The sequence below is a fragment of the Camelus ferus genome, chromosome 15 (genome assembly GCF_009834535.1).
Source record: "Camelus ferus isolate YT-003-E chromosome 15, BCGSAC_Cfer_1.0, whole genome shotgun sequence".
In the NCBI taxonomy this organism is placed as follows: Eukaryota; Metazoa; Chordata; class Mammalia; order Artiodactyla; family Camelidae; genus Camelus; species Camelus ferus.
Genome location: NC_045710.1, coordinates 53,473,689 through 53,492,913, shown reverse-complemented (window position 1 = coordinate 53,492,913; position 19,225 = coordinate 53,473,689). Strand labels below are relative to the sequence as shown.

Genomic DNA, 19,225 nt, shown 5'->3' with positions numbered 1-19,225 from the left:
CAGGAGGAAAAAATAAAATCAAGATTGGTTTATCTCCCAGTTTTTAATCAATAATGAAGACAGAATCAAAGACAAGGAAGAAACCAAGAAATGCTAACACCTCTATAAGAACTGGGAATATCTACAAGTCATTCTGATTTTAGGTAAAAGATGAGTTATCCCGACATAGGCAACGTGAATCCGAGGTGATGGGAATATTTATAAGAAAATTTCATGCAAGATAGCATGTAAGTCTACCCAGGAAAAATATAAGGGTCTGAAAATAGAGGTGTTAGCCATCCACAGAGAAAAGAATTTAAAGGTTGAGAGGAAACTAGGTCTTTGGGAGGGAGTGAGGAACCAACAAAACAAAAAGAAATCTAAGGAGTCAACTTTAAATAATATTTAGAGTTACACAGCCAAAATAAGGCATACTAAAACATTATTTATTAGAGAGGCTAAAACAATGTAATATGCTGCTACCAGACCAAGGAGAGAGAAAGAACAAAACAACAAATGAGAGTAGAAATTCCTGGTAAGAGTCTAGTAGTCTAGCTTCAATAAAGTGAAGGGAAGTAACAGACTGGCACTACATAAGAGCTATATACCTTACCCCATTTAATATGATAATATATGAGGTTGATTATCACTGTTCCTATTTCTTTATGTAGATGAGGAAGGAGAGTGATCCTCTAAAATCATTTACCCAAGATACAAGGCTAACAAAGCACCTAAGCAGGGTTTTGACTCCCAATCTCCATGCTCTTTTCATAGCCCCAAGCTACATCATATATAAGTAGATAACCAAATAATCATTTAGAGAATGATGGGTAGGTATCAACATGAGGCAAACAAGTATGAATGACTCTTCAGAGACACAGACGAGAATAAGGAAGAAACCAAAGAGTAGGCAAGCCTCCTGAGAGCAAGCTGAGCCATGCAGGAAGATGACTGCCATATCTGGTTCCTTGCTTCCCTAATAACAGCATTACATATCTACCAGACCACAGACCAGAGCTAAGAGTGAGAGACAATACAGAGAACAGCATCCTCCCTGAACTGAAAAATATCCTTAAAGCTACAGTTAAGGGCAAATAAAATTTGGCATTGTGTCAGAGTTCATCTCTCAACACGTCACTATTAACAGAATATATATCTTCATTCCTTTCAATATATTTTATATATATGAAAAGCTGAGGTAACTTACAAAACTACACTATCAAAAAATTAGAAACTTGTAAGTTTAAATATGATTAACACTGCTGTATGTTATACATAAAAGCTATTTAGAGTAAATCTTAAGAGTCTTCATCACAAAGAAAAAATTTTTTTTCCTATTTCTTGAATTTTGTATCTATATGAGATGACAGATGTTAACAAAACTTACTGCAGTAATCATTTCATGATGTATGTAAGTCAAAACATTATCCTGTATCCCTTAAAATTTTACTGTGCTATGTCAATTATATCTCAACAAAACTGTAAGAAAAAAAGAAACTCTAACTTTAAAACTGATACTTTGTTTCTCATTCTCATTAAAACTGACTTTGACCAATCTCCTTCAAAACCTTCAGTCTTGCCAAAATAATGCAAAATCTCAGCTTTGGTTTCACTGAAGAACAGTTAAACAGAGAGGACGTTTATGGTGTGATGGTTAAGGATACAGATAAGGTTAGTTTCAAGTACTCTTTCCTCTACTTGCTAAATGATCATGAGCAAGTTTCCTTAACTCTAAGTATCAATTGTAAAATGGGGACGATAATAATTCCCAATGAGCCTCCTGACAGGACTGACAAAAAGACTAAATGAACGGAGGCATACCATGAGTAAACCTCTCAGCATCAGAGCACAGAGTGCTAGCTCTCATTTTCACCCCCACTGTTATTAGATTGAAAAATAGAATTAAACATTGTCTAGAACGTTCACTACATTAAAAATTTTTAATATGTTCAATAAATTGTAAATAAAAAGGAAAAGTTCATCACACTATCTTTGTTCATTTTCTAACTACTTGAACCTAAAGGTTGAAATATAATTGCAACCCAAACTAGTAGCTTTTCAACAACATACAAATCTTATTCATGGGAAAACAGGAAAAGGAAAGTAACATTAAGAACACCGCATACATTGTCTAACTGTATTTAATGATAACAGAATGTAAAGATATATTATCAAGAAGTGGGACCCAGGTTGGAACTGAAAGTAACAGACAAAACAGGGTGGGCAATGGGACCAGAAGAATATTAAAGTCAAGGGATCCCAGGATCCAGGCAAATGAAGCCTTGTATAAAAGAAAATTTTAACTTCAAGATACCTCTGAAGTCAAATCTTTAAGAAGCTTCTAAAAAGAAGTATCTGCATTATTTCAGGGCCTATTCCAAGGCCTGTACATTGAAGGCCAGAGGGAAAAAGAGCCCAAATGAATGCCTCCATAAATGAGTCTTATCTTAACACCACCCCGAAGGTTCTTGATGGCACAATCTGGAAGAGTTAGGATGCCTCAGGATGAAAGGCTTGGGAGCTCCAAAGGGTGTCCTTTTCCAAAGCACCGCAGAACTCACCAAGTCTCATGGTCTACGAGACACGTTTCTTTTAGGCTAACCTCTAACAAATTAATGTAGCATATCCCTGGATATCAGATGAAGACTAGACTACACTTCACAACTTGGTATTAAGGGATATAAATAGTCCTTTACTTTCTCATTTTTCAACTAAAATACTTCCTTCCCTAATGCATAAGAAATATCAAACAGAAAAACTTACAGGCTCCTCAGATTCGCTCTCTTCCTTGGATGGTAGCTGTACCGTAGACTGCCAGTGCAGGGAGCTGTCACAAATCTCTAGATCATCAAGCAAAGTCTCTAAACCTGCTAGCTCAATGCACTCACTGCGCAAGTCACCTTGGTCACATATCTGGGGAATAGTAAAAAGTACAGTAAAAACAAACAACAATACCATTTCCTGAAACAATACTGGAAAAGACCCTGCCTCTCCCCAACTATCATTTTTATTGTCTCACCTCTCTTTGTAGTCCAGCAACTCTTTTACTGCATTCAACAGCATTTTCATCTAGGCTACAGCATTCAGTATCATCATCCAGAGTATAGATGTCAGATTCAGCCTTCCCCTGCAGGCCCTCTACAAAATAGGAGTCATTTTGCATAATTGTATGTATAGTAAAAACGGACTTGGCTCCCACAGGCTGGGGGATTTCACCTTGGCCTACATCAGCTTTCAGCAATGTCTCTTGGCCGACTGCAATTAATGATGATGCATCACTGATCACTGCTAAAGCACCTTGTGACTGTGCATCACACACCGCCAAGTTTGCTGAAAAGCTGCTTCCTACTGCTGCAGATGGACCTTCAGTGATGTTACTAGAATTTACATTTTTACCCAAGATACAGCTTGAGGAATCTGCAACTTCTTCAAAGGTTTGCTGCTTTAAATCTTGTAAACCCAAAGAATCTGAAGTCCATACTTTCATTGGATAAATAATGTCTGAAGATCCTAACGTCTCTGTAAGGTCAAGAGCAGAAGCAGATTTTATCTTCCCAATGGGAAGAAACGGTTCGTTGTCTGTATCATACTGAAATAAAGCTGACTGTGTTTTGCCATGACCAAAAGCCTGTCCGTGAGATTTTTCACTTAAAGAAGATGACTTACGCTCTGGAATAAGAGAAAGTGGCTTAATGACTATTTCCTGAGGAGCATTCAGGAATGATTTTAAATTAGGATGCCAGTACAGGGAGCTATCACCATCATCCTTTTTATACAACAGTGATTTTGAAGCTGCTGGTTCAAACACCCCAGGAGTAGACTGATAGCATGGGTGATTAAGTTTATCAAAGAAAGAATTTTCAGCATAATCTAATAGGGAAAGATCTGAATTATTTGGTTCACTTTCTAGGCTGTCATTTGTTAAAAATCTTTCAACGTCAGTTTGGATATCATTTACTGAACTCACCTTCTCAAAAGGCTCAATGGAGACAATAACTGCCTGAAAGGCTACACTTTCAGAAGCATCAGCATTTTTCCCACCAAAAGCAGAAGGTGCCTCTTGATTTCTTTCTTCTTGAAAATTTAGCTGTTCTGATGTTTTATCCAAGTTGGATTTAACAGTCTGAAGAGGACCACCTGAAACCTCCATCTTAGAGGTATCATGCCCCCTGGAGAGTATACGTTCTTCTGAACGATCAGGAACTACAACATTCTCAATACACTGTATTTCTGAAGATCTGGGATGTACCTCTGAAAATACTAAAGTATTTCCAGTCTCCTTTAATTCAAAACATTGCCATAATTCTTTCCCCAGATCTTCTTCATTTCTTTCATAACCCTCCAAAGAATCCATTTTTTGTTTCACCTCATTCTCAGTGGGAGCCCTCAAATAAACACTCTGAAAATTATGACTATCAGACATTAAGGGAACACCTTTTCCTCCTCTTTCCAACAAACAAGGAAAGAAAGAATGTGACACTTTATTATTAAAATGAGGAGCAACTTCATGTGGAAAAGAAACATGGTCCTTACTCATTACACATATTTCTGGATGGTGTGAAGCTCCCTGTTTGCTCCATGGCATACATGAAAAAGGGTCGCTACGATTGTCACTTCCCTTAGGAGTTTTATTTTGATCAATTGTGTCAGATGAATCTGAATAAGAATCATAGTCCTTACTGGTTAAATGTTTTTCTGACTGTTGTAAAGCTTCCTGTTTCCAATACTGCACATATAAACCAGAAGCATCAAAACTGTCACTTCCTTTAGGAATTATGTATTCATCACTTGTATCGGATGCAGTTGAAAAAGAAACTTGATCTTTATCAGCTAAATTGGTTTCTGGCTCCTGTATAACTTCTTGTGTCTTCCATGACATATATGAACAAAAAGCATCATAACTATCAGAGTCTTTGGGGGTTTTCAGTTCATCAAGTGTATTAGATGAGACAATCTCTTCTTCAGTCCCTTGTTCAGGAGGTAAAAAAGAGTGCTGAGACCCAACAGCTGTACTACCTATAAGTGGGTGCTGAGATACACGAAAGCAACTGTTACCTAAGTCTGAAGCTACATCTGAGGCTGCCTGGAATAAAGCTTCACTAACTTCCGATGGTCGAGAAAACCATTCAGTGTCTTCAGGCTTACCAGGAATTTCCCTGAAAATATACAGTTAAAAATAAGTAAGTAACACATTAAAAACATTTATTTTTTAAAATACTAACATGAAAATATATAAACTGATATGACTGATATGTCACTGAAATCGGGGTTATTTGAAAAGTATGTTGAAAAACAAAGTCCTAATTTCAAATTCTTTTAGGGTGGCTATTGTGTGAACAAAGCAAATTTTTTGTAAAAAGAGGGTGAACTACCATCCTATGATTCTGATATTTTCTCAGGTTTCTCTCAAAACAATATTGCCAAAAAACAATTCTTTAAATAAAAAATTCAAACTATTTAAAATGTTTAACTTATCATCTATCATAATTTAATATTCACTTAACCTGCATTAATTCTTTTACTAGTCATTCATTATGCTCTTGAAAACCAGTGAGGAAGCGATCTATTTCCAAAACAGTAACCTCATCATCGTTGGTTGACTACTGCGTACAGAAGACTTTTCATAAAAGTAATTTTAAAGCAAACATAGTATAAAGGCAGAGGTTTTTACTCTGTAAGTGTTCATAGTTTTTAATTTAAGGTGTCTTTTTTCTTTTTAAAAGAGGGAAACATATTCTTGGAGAATTCCAAATATGCTTTGGAGTATTCCAGACTTGTCTCCCAGTATGACAAAAGGGCATTAATCTGGAATAACTGTTAATTTGGATATGTCTATTAGAAAACTCGTGTTACTTCATAGTCACATATCCTACAACGTAGGAGGTAACTAGGGTCACTCGATATCAAGTGACAACAATGAGAGTGCCAAACAAGTCAGTGACCGTGAAATGAATGCTTTTTACAAAATGGGAATGGGCTGACGGGCAGCAAAAGGGGAGACATATAAGGAAAGAAATTCAGTGTGCCTTCTAAACTAAAATATGCCTAAAATGCTAGAATATATTATTTTTAACAAACTACAGTCACCTGGCTCATTATTACACTTATGTTACTATGTCCAATTAATACGCATCATGTCTGAGGGCCTTGTTACCTTCAGAGTATGTGCTGAGAATATCCAACTCTCACCCCAAAGTCTCACCTGAAGTCATTAATATTAGCAACAACTTAGAACAAGAAAAGAAAGAGTAGAAAGGTTACGTGCAAATAGAAGACTAAATCATCCTACCTCAGAGATGCAAAGTCTAGTTCACTCTGGTGAAATAAGGAATCAGGCCCAAACTCTGGATCTTTTGTCAAACATGTCAACAAAGGCAAATCAGGAGAAGCAAAACTGTCTTGTATGACTGCAAAGGTTCAAACATAAAAATGTTGGGAACACTGAAAATTGTTTAGCTTATGTAATATTTTAAAGGTCCTAAGTATGCTGCCATCTGGAAATTTCTACAGGCATTATGATGATAACATAACAGCAACAGTAGCAACTACCATTTAGTAGATCCAGGCACTTAACATACAATATTTCATTTAATTCTCATGGCAACCTCTGATCCAATGCTGAAATCATTCTACTAGAGAATTTTGCTTGACATTTTGCTGTGACACAATGCTCACGTTTTTTTTGCTATACAGCCTTTCCACTATTAAATGACTCTATTAGAAAGTTCTTTCTTATACCATGTTGAAAACAGCCTCCCTATAAGTTATGTATTCTCATTTTAACCACCAGACTAGGAATTAGAAAACCTTTTTATGAAAGGTCAGCTAATAAATGTTTTAGGCTTTGTTGATCATATATGGTCTCTGTTCCATATACTCCTTTCCTTTGTTCTTACAATCCTTTAAAAATGCTGCAATCATTTTCAGCTGAGGGACAGTACAAAATCAGGCCTTAGCCTGTAGTTTTCAGATCCCTGCTCCAGACCATTATAATACTCATCCCATGGTACTGTTATTTTCTTTTTACTGGATTGTCTTCCCAAAAGAGGAAGTACCTTTCATCCATAGATCCCTAGTGTCAAACACACAACAGGCACTTAGATATTTGTTAAATAGATGAACAAATGAAAAATAAGTTGCTTCCTCTTTAGCGTGACAGTCCTTCAAACAACTGATCATAGCAGAATCTTCTCTTTCAACTACCATCACAGTTATCTCCTCCCACAAAGGAACTCTAAAGTTATCAACATCTTTTTTAAAATATGAAACTAAAATTGACTTTGATGATCCGCATCACTGAATACACTGACACTAACATTTTTATTTGGATAGCATTTGTTTGTGTTTGAAAGAACTTGTTGAATTAACTCCTAACTCATGCTCCTCTATAAAACTCTGACAAGAAAATTCATGTAATCCCATTCCCCTGAAAAAGGTGATTTCTAGAATATGTGGTTGTTGCATTTTCTTCAAGTTTTGCAAATAAACATTTGAAGAAACTAGAAGGAAAAACAAAATAATATTTGCCTGAATTATGCTTTAGGAATAAAAAAGCTGAAATTGAAATATCAACTAAGTATTCTTATACATCCGCAATAATCCAAAGTAGTGCCACAACAATTCTACCTCCTACCATGATGATTTGAAAAATACTTAATTTATCTTTCATAAAGAACTCATCAATCAGTTCCATACTAAACAGAAGAAAGAAGGAAGATCTACTTCAAGCAAGTCATTTAACCTCTTCATCTCAATGTTTGGGTCTGAAAACTTAGGATAATAATGTATGTCTTAGTTAATTTTAAGAATCTAATGAGGTAAGCATGAACAATGTTTTTGATTGTTTTTTTAAAGATCATGGAGCCTCCACCGCTGAGAGAAGTAGTCAAAGGATAATAAATGGTTTATCCCAAGAAAAACTCCAAAAATTCAGGATTGAGGAAGCTACCCACTAGAGAGGGAGTTATTACCTTTGTACCTTCTGAGAGCAACAGGGAGTGATAAAATGAGAAACAACTGCACATTTAACATAACTAGACCAGCTGGCCAGTGTAGAAAACTAGAAATAAGGTAATACCTTTGAGTACGGTTCTACAGAGCTACTCAACTCAAGAAAGGATTTAGATGTAAGATTTGCAGTCCCCCGGAAATATTTACAAATGTGAGGTATTACCATTAGTTAAAGATAAAGAAGCATTACCTAGCAATGGCGAACATAGCAGATCTCTGTCGTGCTCCTTCACTTGATTTTCTGATTGGGTCAGTGTACCTTCCTCAAGAGAGGGAAAGTCTGTCACTTCAGTCCCTTCCTCTCTCACACTAAACCTGGTCTGGGTTGTATCCAAGGTGTGGGAAGAGTCCGTTTCTTGAGGAAGAAGATGCCAAGATTCTGTTCTCTAAGGCAGTAATTTTGAAGGAAAACATGCTAAATCAGTAACTGAGTTACCACACATATTAACATTTAGATTAAAAATGTGCACTCATATAGCATATAGCTTCCTGTTTCACAGCATTCTCATCAAAATTTGGAGAAAGTAAAGCTGTTCTTTCCAGGTTTTTCACAGTATTAGTAAGATTTTAGACCTTTTCCCATTGCTACCCATCTGTTAACATGTTGAAGCACTGGTGCTTCTGCTGTTCTTTAATACTTGCTTCTCATTATTAAAACAATAAATTTGGTTCTTCATGATGAAATCTTACAATTTGATAATATAATAAAACTGAAGAAAGTTTTTCAAACCTAAAGCTACAATATTCTCTACATATGACTACTTTACTGAATTCTTACTAGCTATCCTAGGTTCTAGTGGACTTCTCTGTACATAACATCATATAGTTCATGAGAAGGAAGTGGTAATTTGTCTCTTTCAAATGTCTACTTTTAAATTAGAGGCATGATTCAGAACAACGCTTCTCAAAATATCTATGGGAAGGATCAATTTTGCTTACTTCCAGTTCATCACAGACTGACATTTTATTAAAAGATTAATAAAAATTAATAGGTAACAAGTAAATGATCGGCAAGAGATTAATTTGCGAAAGTATACAAACAGCTCATACAATGCAGTAACAAAAAAACAAATAACCCAATCCAAGTATGGGCAGTAGACCTAAGTAGATATTTCTCCAAAGGACATACAGATGGCTAATAGGCACATGAAAAGATGCTCAACGGGGCTAATTATCAGAAAAATGCAAATCAAAACTACAATGAGGTATATCACCTCACACCAGTCAGAATGGCCATCACTAAAAAGCCTAAAAATAATAAATGCTGGAGAGGGTGTGGAGAAAAAGGAACCCTCCTATACTGCTGCTGGGAATGTAAATTGGTGCAGCTACTATGGAGAACAGTATGGAGGTTCCTTAAAAAACTAAAAATAGAACTACCATAGGATCCAGCAATCCCACTCCTGGGCATATACACAGAGAAAACTCTAATTTGAAAAGATACATGTACCCCAATGTTCAGAGCAGCACTCTTTGTAATAGCCAAAGCATGGAAGCAACCTAAGTGCTCACTGACAGATGAATGGATAAAGAAGATGTGATACACACACACACACACACACCAGACTACTACTCACCCATAAAAAAGAATGAAATGCCATCGGCAGCAACATGGATGGACCTAGAGATTACCATACTAACTGAAGTCAGACAGAGAAAAACAGTAATCATATGATATTGCTTGTATGTGAAATCTAAAAAAATGATACCACTGAACTTACTTACAAAACAGAAACAGATTCACAGATGCAGAACAGAAACCTATGGTTACCAAAAGGGGGACGGGGTGGGTAGCGATAAATCTGGAATTTGGGATTAACAGATACACACTATTATATATAAAATAGATAACCAACAAGGATCTACTGTATAGCACAGGGAACTATATTCAATATCTTGTAATTACCTATAATAGAAAAGAATCTGAAAAAGAATATATATATATAAAACTGACATCACTTTCCTGTACACATGAAACATTGTAAATTAACTATGCTTCAATTAAAAATATATATATAAAAGATTTCATCAATGAATCCATTAGATTCAGAAAATGTCCTGATAGCCAGTACTATTATAACATTCTAGATTTCCTCCTTAGTAGTTCTAGTCTACCTCTATAGGCTTTGATAAGTTTGTAGAAGTCTGTTTCCTTATGGGTTTTTTTGTTCTTGACTGATTTATAAGGAATGTATATATTGTTTCTATATAAAATTGTTAAATTCAAGATAGAAATCAATTTTATTATGTTTTCTAACCTAATTATTATTTTTTCTCAACCATCTTTACTTGTAGTTTTTCATTATTTAGCTAAAATTTTTGATTAAATAGTGAATTCATTTGACTTTACTTTTTTTAATAAAAAAAATGAGACGATGACATATTGATAGTAACCTACATGCTTAGATTATATAATGTATTGATTTTCATTATTTTGTGAATAGTCTACTGCTGGACTCTTCTTCCTTAACCAACTTAAATGTTTTTAAAGAGAATATAGTTTTTTCTCTTTCATTCCCAAATGACCCACTATCCATAAAAAGAAAGTGTACTGCAATTTAGAAAGATTTCACATTTTCACAAAACGTTTCAAAAAAACAAGACTTCTGTCTTCAAAGAGTTAGTTCTAGTATTTAAAATTCATTATCCAAATGCTCTTGCAGTAATTTAAAAAAAAGATACACAACTATCCACTACTTAATATCCCTTATATAAATATATACAGAGAAAAAACATTGGAGAGGAATATTCTAAAATATTAACACTACTCATCTATGGCTTGTGGGCTTATAGAACAGGAGACCTTCGACACTCCAAAATTTATCAATCTCTTCAATGTCAGATACAATGGTCAAATCTGTAACATTGAATTGCTATTGGAAACATGAACTTTTTAATATTTGAAAATAAAAGAAATATAAGAATGATTATATTAAGTTTTTTCTTCTGAGAGCACTCTTAAATACAGGATAGTGGGCCAATGAATGGATTTTAAAACAAGGGAACTCCATTCACCTTGTGACTCTCATTGCAGTAAAATCTTGGGTTCCCCCACTCATCACTCAGTCCCTCTGACCACGGTTTGAGTCTGTTCCCAAAATGTATTCCTCACTATTGATGAGAGACATAACCATTTGCTCTACTGCCCACCCTCTGACCTCCAAAAAGCACTAACTCAACTCTAGCTCTTCAACTGCAACAATATTATAACCTTATGAAGGCAACTATCCTATCACATTTACACTCTTCTTAATTCCTTCCTTATCTGTATTTCCCTCTTTACCACTCTGATAGTTCATAGTCACCCTTACAGTCACAGCCTTGCAAACATCTCTAACTTTCTTACCTTTTTCTCCCACTATCCTATCTGCCTGGCAAAAAATCTGGTTGAACCTTCTTGCCTGAATCCAAGCAGCAGCACATTGCTGAAGAAAGTACACACCCAGACTGGTTTTCCTTTAGACTAATGACATTAAACCTAAGGGCACTCAGCCCTGCCTGGAAATCCTACTATACTTTCCTGGAAAGTTGACAGGCTAAAATGATTAATTTATAACTTCTCTCCTCAGAACTACTGAAGTTTCCTCCCTCATTTTCAACTGAAGACCTCATTCCTCCGTTAGTAGGTGAACAGCAGGAGATGGTACTTCCTTATCAGAATATCTACATCCCCATTATCTACCCAGATTCTCATCTTGTGACTTAAAAAAAAAAAAATCTCTCTACCTGTCAAAGGCCTTCCCATCTCATTCTATTTTTTCCAATGACTTCCTTCCTATTTGTGATTCTCCTGCTTTTCCTCCATGCAGTTTCCCTTTCTACTGAATTATTCCCCTCCCTATGCAAAACATACTCTTAAAATTTCCCAACATAAAATAAAATTTTTTAAAATCTCTGTTGACCATCCTTTTCTGCTTATTTTGTTGCTTTGTTTCTTTCACACAAGGATTCCTTGTGTGACACCTTTTTAACCAATATAAAAATGCCCTCAAATCTCTAAATATTTTTGACAGATGTGAATAGGGATGACAAATAAATGACTGAATAAATAAAAACAAATTCTGAGGGAGAAGTAAAGCTCGAAGATACATATTTGGAATTTTTAATTGTACAGATATATTTAAAACCCTTGATCTAGATGGGAACCAAAACATTCCAACATTTCAAAACACTCAAATGTGTAGTTTACTGTACAAGTATAGCACAATAAAGTTAAAAAAAAAAAAAAAAGGAAAAGAGATTTAAACCGACCCTTCACTAAAGAAGAAACACGGATGGCAAATAAGCACACTAAAAGATGCACATGATCATTAATCATTAGGAAAATGCACATTAAAACCACAATGAAAGGGAGGAGGAGGTAGCTCAAGTGGTAGAGTACGTACTTAGCATGGAGGAGGTCCTGGGTTCAATCCCCAAGACTTCCTCTAAAAATTGAAACAAACAAACAAACAAACAAACAAACCTTTCCCACCCACCCACCCCCGAAAAAACAACAAAACCACAATGAGACATCTTAATATATCTAAAATGACTAAAATTTTTAAAACAAAACCCAAAAAAACTGGCAATACCAAGCTCTGGCAAGAATGCAAAGCAACTAGAACTCCTATACACTGTGGGGAATGCAAAATGGTAGAGCCACTTTGGAAAACAGTTTGGCACTTTCTTACAATGTTAAACATACAGTTACTATATCAGCCAGCAGTCCCACTCCTAGGTATTTACCCAAAAAAAATGAAACCATCTGTCTACTTAAAAACCTGTAAATAAGTGAAATACTGCTCAGCAATAAAAAAAATTTAAAAGAACATACTATTGATTCATGCAACATGTCTGAATCTCAAAAGCATGTGTGAAGTTAAAGAAGCCAGATTCAGAAGTCAACACACCATAATTCTGAAAGGCAAAACTACTGGGACAAAAATCAGACCAGTGATTGCCAGGGACTAAGGAAGAGAGAGAAAACTGACTACAAAGGGGCACAAGGAAATCTGGGGGAGGGGGTGATGGTAATCAAATGTGTACTAGTCTTATAACTGTATATATTTGTCAAAGCTCATCAAACTGTGTATCTAAAAGAGTGAATTTGGCTGTATTTAAATCATACCTCAATAAACCCAACTTTTAAAAAAATGAGTTTAAAATATCAGAAAATGGAGACTGAAAACTCCTGAAAATTTCACTTAATTGGGAGCAAAATATTAAACTGGGGCCATAGCTGGAGGAGAAGAGAGATGACACATTAGTATTCAAGTTGCTAGAGATGTTAAGTTCTAGACTGTGACCAAGAATGAGTAGGAGAAAATTGGGAGGAGTGGAGGAAAGATCTCTGCAGGTTAGATCAAAGATCCAAGAGTTTCAGATGCTGGATAGGTAATGTAAGCTAAAGTGAAAGAAATTAAAAGAGGACAGTGCAGCAAGAGCTATAGTTTTCAGTAAATAAAAAGGAGGTAATTTGGATGCCAGCAACAAGGATGAAGGAGCAGAATGACCAGGAGAAAAGAGGGGAGAGAATTAGAAAGTAACATAATGCTCCACCTATTCTGAGGAACTCAGGTATAAAGGCAGAAGTGAAAAGCTACAGGATCCATCCATGGTTTCTATTTTATAATACAGGGACAAAAGGGAGACATCTATTTTTGGACTGTGCTCGACCATAAACATGCCCTCAGAGAATTTTAAACTATTTAGGGATTACCTCTGTATTCATTTCCTAGGGCTGCCATTATGAAGGTGCCCAAACTGGGGAGCTTAAAACGACAGAAATTTCTTCTCTCACAGTTTTGGAGGCTAGAAGTCCAAAATCAAGGTGATGGCAGGGCCATGCTCCATCCAAAGCCTCTATGGGAGGATCCTTCCTTACCTCTTTTATCTTCTGGTAGCCCCAGGCATTCTCTGGTTTATGACAGCCTAGCTCCAATCTCTGCCTCTGTCTTCACATGGCTGACCTCTTCCTGTGTGTCTCTCTTCTAAGGATACCAGTCATGTTGAATTAAGGGCCCACTCTACTCTAGTATGATCTCATCTTAATTTAAATAATCGTATCTACAATCACTGTTTCCAAATGAGGTCACATTCTGAGGTACTGGGGATTAGAACTTCAACACATCATTCTGGGGGACAATAAAAATCCCCCTTCGATTTAATGGTCACAGGGTACTGTGCTTTTTCTGGTCAGGGTTTCTCTTAACACCTTTCTCTTGGCAACAGTAGAACTTCTTCCTCCATATCTTGCATCTATTGGATAGTAACTGCAATTTAGGGGAAATTGAAGGTACTAGAAGAAATCTAATAGCCAAGTTATTAGTAATCAACCTTAAATATTTAAGGTAAGGCTGCATTTTTCCTCCAACAAACATATATGAGTTTTTTCTTTCCTATCTGTTCACAATTTTTCCATTTCTTCTGAGGTTATTACTATGTTCTAGGTCAGTGGTTCCCAAAGTGTGGTCTGAAGATCCCTGGGAATACTAACACCCTTTCAGTGGGCCTCCCTTTTCTAATAATGTATTAATTAAGGCCAGAATTTCTTCACATACTTAAACCAAAACAATACATCCCAGTGGACTAAATGCAGAAGCAGATATAAGAATCCAGTTATGATAATTTATGCTAATTTTATATATCAATTTGGCTGGGCCACAGGGTGCCCAGATATTTGGTTAAACATTCTGGGTCCATCTGTGAAGGGGTGTCTGGATTATGTAAACATTTGTCCATAGACCCAGTAAAGCAGATTGCCCTTCCCAATGTGGGCAGGCCTCATCCAATCCATAAAAGGCCTGAATAGAACAAAAGGCTGAGCAAAAGAGAATTTGCTCTCTCTGGTCTGAGCTGAGATATCAGTCTTCTCCTGCGTTTGGACTCAGACTTGAAGTGGAACTTACACCACCAACTGGCCTGGTCCTTGGACCTTCAGACTTGGGCTGGAACATATACCATCAGTTGACTGCTGGTTCTCAGGCCTTCAGATTCAGACTGGAAATATACTATCAGCTCTCTTGGGTCTCTAGCTTACAGATCTCAAGAATTCTCAGCCTCCTCAAAGACTAGGAATAGACTTACCATATGACCCAGGAATCCCACTCCTGGGCTTGTATCCAGAAGGAAATCTACTTCAGGATGACACCTGCACCCCAATGTTCATAGCAGCACTATTTACAATAGCCAAAATATGGAAACAGCCTAAATGTCCATCAACAGGTGACTGGATAAAGAAGATGTGGTATATTTATACAATGGAATACTACTCAGCCATAAAAACCGACAACATAATGCCATTTGCAGCAACGTGGATGCTCCTGGAGAATGTCATTCTAAGTGAAGTAAGCCAGAAAGAGAAAGAAAAATACCATATGAGATCGCTCATATGTGGAATCTAAAAAACAAAAACAAAAACAAACAAACAAAAACAAAGCGTAAATAAAGGACAGAAATAGACTCACAGACAGAGAATACAGACTTGTGGTTACCAGGGGGGTGGAGGGTGGGAAGGGATAGACTGGGATTTCAAAATTGTAGAATAGACTACACTGTATAGCACAGGGAAATATACACAAAATGTTATGATAACTCACAGAGAAAAAAATGTGACAATGAGTGTGTATATGTCCATGAATAACTGAAAAATTGTGCTGAACACTGGAATTTGACACAACCTTGTAAAATGATTATAAATCAATAAAAAATGTTAAAAAAAAAAGAATTCTCAGCCTCCATAATCACACAAACCAGTTCCTTATAATATGTATATTTGTGCATATATATTTATGTATGTATATGTTTCCTACTAGTTCTATTTTTCTGGAGCACCCTGTGTAATACATCAACTGTCTTCTACTAAGCCTGACATTAAGGACATATGCAAAAATGTTAAACAATGCCACTGTTTCAACTATTTTTTTCTTTGTTTTAAAAAAGTCACTTTTCATTTTAAAGTATATTTTTATGTTAATATGTAATGGGTTTGTTACTTTTTAAATATTTACTTTTTAGTAAGCAAAACATTGATATAGATAACCCTTATAAATAAAACCTCTTTGAAATACTTTTGAAGTCTGTAAAGGGGTCCTAAGACCAAAAAAAAAAAAAAAGAGAGAGAAGAAAAAGCAAACTGCTGTTTTATATAATTAAGGCTGCCAAAGATCTATGAGAAAAATGAAACATTAAAGTAGTTCACCTCTTTCCATTCTTCATAGCTAAATCATAATTTTCCATGCTGCTTATCAAAAGATAGCTTGCAGTTACACAAGACATACCTGATCATCCCCAGAACCCCACTGAGCTGTTTTTCTCAAAGAGCCCATGTTAGTATCAGAAATCTGTGTTCCGCTACTGTCTTGATATAATGGCTGTTGCCACACATGACGGGTCAATGGAACAACCTGAAAATCAAAACCAGATTTAAATGAAGTAGTAACACATTCCCTATGGCTAAACAATAGTAAACAAAATCTAACATTTAGATTATGTTTCTCAGTTTATAAAACACTTTCACAAATATAATAACATTTCAACTTCACAATCACTGTCCAAATTATTATCTTCACTTAAAAATAAAGAAACAGGGATTCAAGGTTACCTGGTAAGGACTCAACACATTCCAACAAACCACAGCAGTTCCTTAACCTCCAATACTTCCAGAGGTAAAAGAAGCAAACTAGAAACAAGCAAGTTACCTGTTTTGAAATCTTATAGTTTGAGAGACCTAAGAAATTAACCTTAATAATAGGAACCAAAATCATCTCACAGCATGGAGAGTGGGAACAAGTGTCAGACATATTTTGTGATATCCGAGGTTGAGACAGGGCCACCCATCATGAAAGAAGGCAATAAAAGCTGTGACTACTGCCCAAGGCTGAAGCAATGCACAAGAAAAAAATCAGAGGCAATCAAACAAAAATGACTTAGGTCAAACACTGGCTGGTTCTAGAGATTTTCTCCAATAACCCTGGAGAGTAAGAACCGGAAGCTTCCAATGTAAGATCTCCTTCTAAAGAAGCAGCCACAAGGGGCAAGGCAGAGACAACCACAGAAACACCAGGTAGAGAAGGCTGCACCAAAAGACAAAACAAAATAACACTCCTGCTAAAAATGAGATTATAAACTATACTTCCGAAATACTTTAAAATAAGAGTATCTCAGATCCTCAGAGATTTAAAAAAAAAGACACCATCTCCATAAAAAAAGAAGAGGTTATTAAAAGTAAAACAGGCAGTTAGGAGTCAAGAGAAGATGAATGCTAACAAAACCACAAAAGTGAATGAGGCTCTGAAGGAAATCCAAGGTCATAAGATTTTTTCCAGAATTAAAACACTGTTACTACACTAACAAAACATTTTTACAGAGTACTTTCAACAATGTGCTTTTGATCATAGAAAGGCCAGCTTAATTTAAAATCTATTCAATAACTGAAGAGATTTCTATGGTGTCAACTCATCCAAGAGGTTTTTCTGAAAAGGTAGAGCACTATGGGGCACACCCACCTTGCTTCAATGACATTTTTCAACGGACAAAGAATAAAGAGCAAAGAAAGGCATTTTGCAAATTCACTGTGGCAACCTGAAATCCCTACGTAAATAACAATACAGCCAATGTTTTGGCACAGTTAGTCTTCTTTGAGCCCTCCAGGAAAGAAGAATGCCAAAATGAATGTTCAAAATGGCTATTCACTGCAACCAAATAATGCTGGGTGTAGAGCACAGGGTCCTGCCTTTGAAAACAAGTGATTCACAACAGCTTATAATTAGAAAGTTCAATTCATTAGGATATTTGTAGAACACTAATAATACAATATTAAGAAACTAGCACTTTGACAACTATCCCAATGTGTGACAAAAAAGAACACTCACCTCACTTTTATCAGCTAAAAGGAAAAAAAAAAAACCCTCAAAGTTAAAATTAACTGTTGAAAGAAAAGTTCTTACTAAAAAGTACGCATTTCCCAGGACTTCTTACTTTTATTACCTACATTCACTGAGAAACTAATTGCCACTACATTGCCATATGCTTGGTCAGTGTTCCTGCCTCTGGACTGTGGTATAACCAAACACTTAAAGGAGGGTTCTTAAGATGAGTGCTTCAAAACTAAGCAAATGTCATCAGCAATGTCATTTCTGATTTGAGATTAAATGCCGTTTGGCATAATTAAACAGTTTCAGAGTCTTCCCCTGAGTCAGTTTTTAATATTAAAAGTTAGTGGTCTTCCAACTATATGCTGTCTATCAAAGAAACATTTAAGATCTAAACACAAAGAGGTTGAAAGTAAAAGGATGGAAAATCATATTTCACCCAAAAAGTAACCAAAAGAGCACAGGAGTGGTGATACTAATTTCAGACAAAATGGACTTTAAACTGAAAGTCTTACAAGCAACAAAGAAGGGCATCATGTAATGAAAATAGGGCCAATTAACCAAGAAGATATAAAAAGTATAAATATTTATGCACCAAACTCCAGAGTGCCTAAATTAATGAGGCAGATGTTGAAAGACCTGAAGGGAGAAATACACAACACAAAACCCCACTTTCAACAATGCCTAGAACAGCCAGACAGAAGAATAAGGAAACAGAGAAACTGAACAACATTACAGACCAATCATACCTAACAGATATATAAAGAACACTCCACCAACAACAGAACACATTTTGTCAAGTACATATGGAGCCTTCTTTGGGATAGAACACATTTGGCCACAAAACAAGTCTGAATAAATTCAGGAAAACAAATATATACACAATACACAAAATATTTTCCAATCACTAGAAATAAACAGCACAAGAAAAGCTAGACATTTCACAGTATGTGGAAATTAAACACTACACTCTTACCAAATCAACGGGTCAGACAAGAAGTCACAAAGGAAATTAGAAAATACCTTCACACAAATGAAAATGAAAACACAAAATACCAAACTTAAGCAGTACTAAGAAACAAGTAAATGCATATAGTTTAAAAAGGCAAGATCTCAGGTCAACAACCTAACTTGTACCTCAAGAAACTAAAAGAGGAACTAATCCTAAAGCAGGAAGAAAGAAGGAAATAATAAAGATTGGAGCACAGATAAATAAGTAGTCAACAGAAAAAAAAAAATCAGTGAAACTAAAAGTGGCTTTTTTTTTTAGAAGATCAACAAAAGTGACAACCCCATAGCTAGACTGACTAAGAAAAAAGGTAATAAAAAAATTAAAACAAATTAATTAAAATTAAAATTAATTAAAACAAACTTCTGTACGT

The 19,225-nt window shown here is 35.7% G+C and overlaps 1 protein-coding gene across 3 annotated transcripts in view; it reads right to left on the bottom strand.

The window, feature by feature from the left end:
* Positions 1–19,225, bottom strand: part of ALMS1 (ALMS1 centrosome and basal body associated protein) — a 139,946-nt gene that overhangs the window by 109,484 nt on the left and 11,237 nt on the right. For all 3 annotated transcript variants that reach the window (XM_032497834.1, XM_032497835.1, XM_032497836.1), the window contains exons 2-7: positions 16,251–16,376; positions 8,180–8,375; positions 6,269–6,386; positions 5,035–5,135; positions 2,999–3,117; positions 2,743–2,892 (exon numbers count right to left, since the gene is read on the bottom strand). In XM_032497834.1, the coding sequence (XP_032353725.1) occupies positions 2,743–2,892; positions 2,999–3,117; positions 5,035–5,135; positions 6,269–6,386; positions 8,180–8,375; positions 16,251–16,376 (810 nt within the window). The remainder of the gene's footprint in view (positions 1–2,742; positions 2,893–2,998; positions 3,118–5,034; positions 5,136–6,268; positions 6,387–8,179; positions 8,376–16,250; positions 16,377–19,225) is intronic.